Here is an 8,960-nt window from a genome sequence, read left to right as displayed (position 1 = left end):
GGCTGGCTACATAAACAGGCGCAGCAGAGGAAGAAAATGGCAGGCTGCAGTCATGGCACTAGACTTGAGGACAAGACTGTGGAAATGGTGCTGCAGTAAGTCAAGCTCAGGAAGGGCATCCATTACTCACAGGTGGCTTCCAGGTCTGCAAAACAGTTGGGCAGAGAGCTTGACAGAAAGAGGCAGATCCACTGAATACCAGCAGCACTGTGCAGAGGTTCTGGGTTCAGTGCTGCAAGAAATGTAATTACCTCGCCAGAAGTGAGAGGGTAAGGATCTTCATTGTCACCTCAGTTATGCATTGCACCAACTATAACGATCATGAAATGTTCCCTCCTAACCATACCAGGTGAGCATGGACAGGTGGAGGGGGCACAGGTAAAGCAGGGGGAGGTGGAGGATGCACAGGTAGAGCAGGGGGAGGGGGCACGGGTTAGCAGCTGCAGTTGGAGGAGGCTCAGGTGAGCAGGGCATAGGTGAGCAGGGGCATGTGGAGGGGGCACAGATGGAGCAGGGGCAAGTGGAGGAGGCACAAATTGAGCAGGAAGCCTGTGCCCAGAGGATCATCTCCTATTCATCCACAGCTGGCGAGCACTGGAATCCTGAACTCTGGGGCCCAGCATTTAAAGAATGCTTCTTTAGGAGCCTGATAAATTGCTGGAGTCACTGGGGTAATGTCTAGTGTTTCCATCTCTGTGGATAATTCCACAGAGAACTTCTGGGGTTCTCACTGAAACTTTGCAGTCCACCTTGGAGTACAAGGCACTCTTTTTTTATTCATTCATGGGATGTGGGCGTCGCTGGCGAGGCCGGCATTTATTGCCCATCCCTAATTGCCCTTGAGAAGGTGGTGGTGAGCCGCCTTCTTGAACCACTGCAGTCCGTGTGGTGAAGGTTCTCCCACAGTGCTGTTAGGGAGTTCCAGGATTTTGACCCAGCAACGATGAAGGAACAGCGATATATTTCCAAGTCGGGATGATGTGTGACTTGGAGGGGAAAGTGCAGGTGGTGTTGTTCCCATGTGCCTGCTGCTCTTGTCCTTCTAGGTGGTAGAGGTCGCGGGTTTGGGAGGTGCTGTCGAAGAAGCCTTGGCGAGTTGCTGCAGTGCATCCTGTGGATGGTGCACACTGCAGCCACAGTGCGCCAGTGGTGAAGGGAGTGAATATTTAGGATGGTGGATGGGGTGCCAATCAAGCAGGCTGCTTTATCTTGGGACTCTAGGGACATCTGCAGCAAAGCCCCTCACAGCAGAGGCCTCGTGCCAGTCTTTGCATCCTTCCCGAATGCTCAGACTGCTACCATATAGGCCTTGGGCTATAAAGTTTGAGGGTAGATCACAATACAATACTTCCTACTTAACCCTACATAATTTGGTGACATCATTGCCAGCAGGAAACCGTGACAGGGAGGCAGATAATCAGATAATTTTGTCCATTACAAAATCATTCAGCCACCATGTCAACAGAGCCACCCTCTGTAGTCACTTTTCATGAACCTCATTGTTTGCAAATGATAAAGAGTGAAGGATACATGTTTACAAGTTTCAATGTGACATCTGTTCTGCAAGAAACGTGGTACATACCTACTTGAAAAATCTTGAACAGTAAGAAACGGAATTGTTCATATGTAATTCTTAAACACTACAAAGTTTTGCTGCTTCAGTGCTTGCTGCAAAATTGCTGTGAGTCTTTTACACTTAGTGATGGAGGCTGAGCCACACCTCCCTCCTTTAGTGACATTGCTTATTTAGACCAGATAAGAGGAAGTAACCATAAACCCCCTTGATAAACCGCTGAAGTTATTTGCCTGGCCCAGTCCTGAGATACTTACAACTGTTTTATCACAGAACAAAAATCCCCCCGGCCCCTGACCGCACAAGTAGTCCATCCCACCTGGAATAAAAAGAGAAATGGCAGACCAGCACCCTCCTCCTATTCCCATACCATCAATCTTCGTAGCCTCACTAGTTTTCCCTCTTCCTCCACCTATTGCTTGGCACCATGATGTTGTCCTTTTTCTAACTCCCTCCAAGGCAACCAGCAGTGGCAGCCAGACTTCTGGGGTGTTGCTGCCATCCCAGCCATGGCACAACAGCACATTCAGCGCCTTTAAATAAACTTGGAACTCATCAACATGCAAATCATAGCTTCTGGCAGGCATGAATGGTTTTAAAAATCCTGCTCCCATGACCTGTAAAATTCAAAATTCTTCTGGCTCTTCCTTGGGGCTTCCATTTTACCCTTTAATGTTGCTGTGGCCGTTAAGGTCCAGGCAGTGCCTTGACTTCCTCCTTTCTCCAATAGAGTATCCGCACATGCACCTGATGCTGGTCTGAATTATGTAAATTAGGCCCAACAGGAAGATTGGGTGCTGAGGGTGTTGTTGCTATGGGTGCGCTCTGCGCAAATTGCTCCTGGACAACACCGGCCCGAGAAATCTACCCTACCCTGTTTCGCTATTCTTGTTCGATACACATATTGGCCAGCGAACTCTTGACCAGATCAGCAGCAGCTTGAAAGTGGAAGAGGTATGCAGAAAAGGTGATTGGGTTACTGTAACTGGTCTTGTCACCTCTCTCAGTTGTTACTTCTACAAGGACATGTAACCCTCCACTAGTTGTCAGTGGCCACCTTTTAATGTGGGTCAATTTATTTTCTCTCTTAGCTACAGATTGCTCCATTATGCCCTGATGTCTTTCCCCTTGATTTGCACTTCTGAGTATGAAGTCAGTTTGCTGGTAATATCAGCCCAAATATTTGAAGTCGTGCTGATTTTGGCCTTGTATTAAAAGTGCCTATTTTATTTTTGAACACTTTGTGCAGCATGCAATACAACACCAGTAGGTGCATTACAGTGACATTTATAAAACTGACAGAAAATGGTAGAATACCAGAAATGGTGAGAAACAAAAACTGTGAAACAATTTTCAAAAATAGATTTAACTGTTTAATTATATGAAGTGTTACTGTGCATCAAACAATGTGAGATTATGTATACATCATGGAAAATAAATTGTAGTTATTAATGCAACAAATTGGCCCAGAAAGTGGGGAGCACCCATTTGATATGCAAAGGGGCCAACACCTGCTTTAGGTGTGGGTAAAGGTCAGGGCACTTTCAGCCAGAATTGTGCATATGCTTCCTGCTTGCCATTTTAGGGCCTTAGTAGGCTGCATAGCACCTGAGAAATGGGCACTACATTGCCCAATTTCTAGGCCAATTACACTAAGAAATTAAAATGGTAATTTTGAGCTTGAATTACCAACTATCATTGTAATAAATTAGTTTCCACGGTAATTGCACTCCTAACTGATTTTTTAAAAAATTAGAAAGTTGTCTTTCCTGGCTTCACAGAAACGGGCCTCCGCTTTGTACTGTCGCCAAGCAGTTGACTGACAAGTCTAGCCTTGTACGAGTTCCATTCCTGCTGCCTGACAAAGTTCTGCCTAATGATTTGCTCAGTTGGGTACGTGTTCACTAGCTCTAACGCAGCTTGCCTAGACTTGGCCGGTGCCTCACCCAGGAAAAACTGTTTTGGGATGAAAATACACTCGGCTCCATCACTAACCTGTGGACAGAAAAAAATCCCATGGTTAAAAAGCTATTATAAAAATACAGTCAAATTAACGCATGTGCATACCTATAACCTGGTATAAACGAATTAAGAGCAAACTACTCATGTATATGTATATAAACTGTTAACCAAATTTTTACTTGTTCCTGACATTTGTCCCTACTCATTCCCTAGTCATGAATGGTGGTGGACAATTAAACAGCTAATGGGAGGAGGAGGCTCTGTAAACTCCTCAATGATGGCAGAGTCCAGCACGTGAGTGCAAAAGACAAGGCTGAAGCGTTTGCAACCATCTTCAGCCAGAAGTGCTGAGTGGATGATCCATCTTGGCCTCCTCCCGATATCCTAACCATCACAGAAGACAGTCTTCAGCCAGTTCGATTCACTCCACGTGATATCCAGAAACGGCTGAGTGCACTGGATACAGCAAAGGCTGTGGGCCCCGACAACATCCCGGCTGTAGTGCTGAAGATTTGTGCTCCAGAACTAGCAGCGCCTCTAGCCAAGCTGTTCCAGTACAGCTACAACACTGGCATCTACCCAACAATGTGGAAAATTGCCCAGGTATGTCCTCTCCACAAAAAGCAGGACAAATCCAATCCAGCCAATTACCGCCCCATCAGTCTACTCTGAATCATCAGCAAAGTGATGGAAGATGTTGTCGACAGTGCTATCAAGCGGCACTTACTCACCAATAACCTGCTCACTGATGCTCAGTTTGGAGTCTGCCAGGACCACTCGGCTCCAGACCTCATTACAGCCTTGGTCCAAACATGGACAAAAGAGCTGAATTCCAGAGGTGAGGTGAGAGTGACTGCCCTTGACATCAAGGCAGCATTTGACCGAGTGTGGCACCAAGAAGCCCTAGTAAAACTGAAGTCAATGGGAATCAGGGGGAAAACTCTCCAGTGGCTGGAGTCATACCAAGCACAAAGGAAGATGGTAGTGGTTGTTGGAGGCCAATCATCTCAGCCCCAGGACATTGCTGCATGAGTTCCTCAGGGCAGTGTCCTGGGCCCAACCATCTTCAGCTGCTTCATCAATGATCGTCCCTCCATCATAAGGTCAGAAATGGGGATGTTCGCTGATGATTGCACAGTGTTCAGTTCCATTCGCAGATAATGAAGCAGTCCATGCCCGCATGCAGCAAGACCTGGACAACATCCAGGCTTGGGCTGATAAGTGGCAAGTAACATTCGCGCCAGACAAGTGCAAGGCAATGACCATCTCCAACAAGAGAGAGTATAACCACCTCCCCTTGACATTCAACGACATAACCATCGCCGAATCCCTCACCATCAACATCCTGGGGGTCACCACTGACCAGAAACTTAACTGGACCAGCCATATAAATACTGTGGCTACAAGAGCAGGTCAGAGGCTGGGTATTCTGCGGTGAGTGACTCACCTCCTGACTCCCCAGAGTCTTTCCACCATCTACAAGGCATAAGTCAGGAGTGTAATGGACTACTGTCCACTTGCCTGGATGAGTGCAGCTCCAACAACACTCAAGAAGCTCGACACCATCCAGGACAAAGCAGCCCGCTTGATTGGCACCCCATCCACCACCCTAAAGATTCATTCCCTTCACCACCGGCGCACAGTGGCTAAAGTGTGTACCATCCACAGGATGCACTGCAGCAACTCGCCAAGGCTTCTTCGACAGCACCTCCCAAACCCATGAACTCTACCACCTAGAAGGACAAGAGCAGCAGGCACATGGGAACAACACCACCTGCACGTTCCCCTCCAAGTCACACACCATCCCGACTTGGAAATATATCGCCGTTCCTTCATCGTCGCTGGGTCAAAATCCTGGAACTCCCTTCCTAACAGCACTGTGGGAGAACCTTCACCACACGGACTGCAGTGGTTCAAGAAGGCGGCTTACCACCACCTTAGGGATGGCCAATAAATGCTGGCCTCGCCAGCGACGCCCACAACCCATGAACGAATAAAAATAAAATTAACCTTCATCTGCTCAAGTAATATTTTTGGAAATTGGTTTTGGGATGCAGAAATGTGGAGAGAATGGTACTAGGTATATGATTTCAAGTTTCTTCAGATCCCAAAATTGAAGCATTTATGAAGCCAGAACAAAAAGCCTGATTCTGGTCATCATCCAGTCCTCACCAGGCTGTCAGGGAATACAGGTACATCTCCTTCCACTATGCAGCAACAACAACAACAGCAACAACTTGCATTTATATAGCGCCTTTAACGTAGTTAAAAATCCCAAGGAGCTTCACAGAAGCGATTTTCAAACAAAATTTGATTCCAAGCCACATAAGGAGATATTAGGACAGGTGACCATTAGCTTGGTCAAAGAGGTAGGTTTTAAGGAGCGTCTTAAAGGAGGAGAGAGAGGTCGAGAGGCAGAGAAGTTTAGGGAGGGAATTCCAGAGCTTAGGCCCTAGGCAGCTGAAGGCACGGCCACCAATAGTGGAGCAATTCAAATCGGGGATGCGCAAGAGGCAAGAATTGGAGGAGCGCAGATATCTCGGAGGGTTGTAGGGCTGGAGGAGGTTACAGAGATAGGGAAGGGCGAGGCCATGGAGGGATTTGAAAACAAGAATGAGAATTTTAAAATTGAGGCGTTCCCGTACCGGGAGCCAATGTAGGTCAGTGAGCACAGGGGTGATGGGAGAACGGGACTTGGTACGAGTTAGGATATGGGCAGCAGAGTTTTGGATAAGCTCAAGTTTATGGAGGGTTGAAGATGGAAGGCCAGCCAGGAGAGCATTGGAATATTGCAGTCTGGAGGTAACAAAGGCATGGATGAGGGTTTCAGCAGCAGATGAGCTGAGGCAGGGGCAGAGACGGAGGTGGAAGTAGGCGGTCTTGGTGATGGAGTGGATATGTGGTTGGAAGCTCATCTCAGGGTGAAATAGGACGCCAAGGTTGCGAACAGTCTAGTTCAGCCGTAGACAGTGGTCAGGGAGAGAGATGGAGTTGGTGGCTAGGGTACGGAGTTTGCGGTGGAGACCAAAAACAATGGCTTCGGTCTTCCCAATATTTAGTTGGAGGAAATTTTTGCTTATCCTGTACTGGATGTCGGACAAGCAGTGTGACAAATGAGAGACAGTGGAGGGGTCAAGAGAGATAGTGGTGAGGTAGAGCTGGGTGTCGTCAGCGTACATGTGAAATCTGACTTTGTGTTTTCAGATGATGTCACCAAGTGGCAGCGTGTAGATGAGAAATAGGACGGGGCCAAGGATAGATCCTTGGAGGACTCCAGAGGTAATGGTGCAGGAGCCGGAAGAGAAGCCATTGCAGGTGATTCTCTGGCTAAGACTGGATAGATAAGAATGGAACCAGGCGAGCGCAGTCCCACCCAACAGAGAGGCGATGGAGGAGGATGGTGTGGTCAACCGTATCAAAGGCTGCAGACAGGTTGAGAAGGATAAGGAGGGATAGTTTACCATGGTCACAGTCACATAGGATGTCATTTGTAACTTTGATAAGGGCTGTTTCAGTACTGTGGCAGGGGTGGAAACCTGATTGGAGGGATTTAAACATGGAGTTGCGGGAAAGATGGGCACGAATTTGGGAGGTGACAACACATTCAAGGACTTTGGAGAGGAATGGGAGGTTGGAGATGGAGCGATACTTTGCAAGGACAGAGGGGTCAAGGGTGGGTTTTTTGAGGAGGGGGTCATGAGGGCAGATTTGAAGGGGAGGGGGACAGTACCCAAGGAAAGGTTAACAATATCAACTAACATGGGTCCAGGAAGAGAAGTTGAGTGGTCAGCAGTTTGGTGGGAATAGGGCTGAGGGAGCAGGATGTGGGTCTTATGGTCAAGATGAGCTTGGAGAGGGCATGAGGGGAGATAGAAGAGAAACTAGAAAAAGATGCGAGTTCATGGCTAAGGCAGGAAAAGAGACAGTTAATCACTTCTCTGACACATGGATTAAACTAATTAGACTGCCAACTCCACCAGGAAAATAATTGACACACCTTTCCCTTGGACGCCCCTCACTGGTCCACCATGGGAGTGGGGGTGGGGGGGGGGGGGGGGGAAATCCATATTTATCTCCAAGGATCAAGTATCCTCATTAAAGTCACAGGGAAAATCGGCAAACGTTTCATCACAGATAACTGGGGGCCAAGTGGAATCAATAACCTCCAGGAGATCACCAAGTAATAATAACAAGAACTGTAAATAAAGAAACAACCTGTACCTGTGCAGCTCATGATTTTTAGAAACGTAACAGTGGAATATGCACATTGGAACAGTGGAGCGAGACATACCTTCTCAGGCATCTGAACTGCCATTTTATAAAAGAATAGTTCATCCTGGGACTAAGATCATTTTTCCCGTTATGTGGCATTTTTCAAACCACAAGTCTTGATAAATAGCTTGTGATGAGATACACCTTTCAACCACTGGCACTTAGTGGAAATACAGCCTAAGACAATTGGGTAAATTTTCACTTTCGACAGTGATGGAAAATGGGTGGTAGCAGATCGGCCGCAATAATGCACCCTGCCCGACTGAATTCAATGGAAAGGAAAATCGGGCCAACCCATTCTACCGACCACCCACCGCCCATTCCACCGACCCACTACTGCCCATTCTACCGACCATCCACCGCCCATTCTACCGACCCACTACTGCCCATTCTACCGACCCACTACTGCCCATTCTACCGACCATCCACCGCCCATTCTACCGACCCACTACTGCCCATTCTACCGACCCACTACTGCCCATTCTACTGACCATCCACCGCCCATTCTACCGACCCACTACCACCCATTCTACCGACCCACTGCCGCCCATTCTATCGACCCACTACTGCCCATTCTACCGACCATCCACCGCCCATTCTACCGACCCACTACTGCCCATTCTACCGACCCACTACCACCCATTCTACCGACCCACTACCACCCATTCTACCGACCCACTACCGCCCATTCTACCGACCCACTACCGCCCATTCTACCGACCCACTACTGCCCATTCTACCGACCCACTACCACCCATTCTACCGACCCACTACCGCCCATTCTACCGACCCGCCACCGCCCATTCTACCGACCCGCCACCGCCCATTCTACCGACCCACTGCTGCCCATTCTACCGACCCGCCACCGCCCATTCTACCGACCCGCCACCGCCCATTCTACCGACCCACTGCCGCCCATTCTACCGACCCACTACTGCCCATTCTACCGACCCGCCACCGCCCATTCTACCGACCCACTACCACCCATTCTACCGACCCGCCAATGCCCATTCTACCGACCCTCCACTGCCCATTCTACCGACCCACTACTGCCCATTCTACCGACCCACTGCTGCCCATTCTACCGACCCTCCACTGCCCATTCTACCGACCCACTGCTGCCCATTCTACCGACCCGCCACCGCCCATTCTA

At 48.6% G+C, this 8,960-nt stretch overlaps 1 protein-coding gene across 1 annotated transcript in view; it reads right to left on the bottom strand.

Annotated features, from left to right (window-relative positions):
- Positions 1-2,950: 2,950 nt before the first annotated feature.
- Positions 2,951-8,960, bottom strand: part of LOC137338985 (cyclic nucleotide-binding domain-containing protein 2-like) — a 140,620-nt gene continuing 134,610 nt past the window's right edge. Inside the window, exon 19 of the mRNA XM_068001900.1 lies at positions 2,951-3,568. Coding sequence (XP_067858001.1) covers positions 3,326-3,568 — 243 coding nt within the window. The 3' untranslated portion in view covers positions 2,951-3,325. The remainder of the gene's footprint in view (positions 3,569-8,960) is intronic.

The sequence above is a fragment of the Heptranchias perlo genome, chromosome 1 (assembly GCF_035084215.1).
Source record: "Heptranchias perlo isolate sHepPer1 chromosome 1, sHepPer1.hap1, whole genome shotgun sequence".
Classification (NCBI taxonomy): domain Eukaryota; kingdom Metazoa; phylum Chordata; class Chondrichthyes; order Hexanchiformes; family Hexanchidae; genus Heptranchias; species Heptranchias perlo.
Note: the sequence above shows the minus strand (reverse complement) of the source record. Positions and strands in the feature narration are given on the sequence as shown.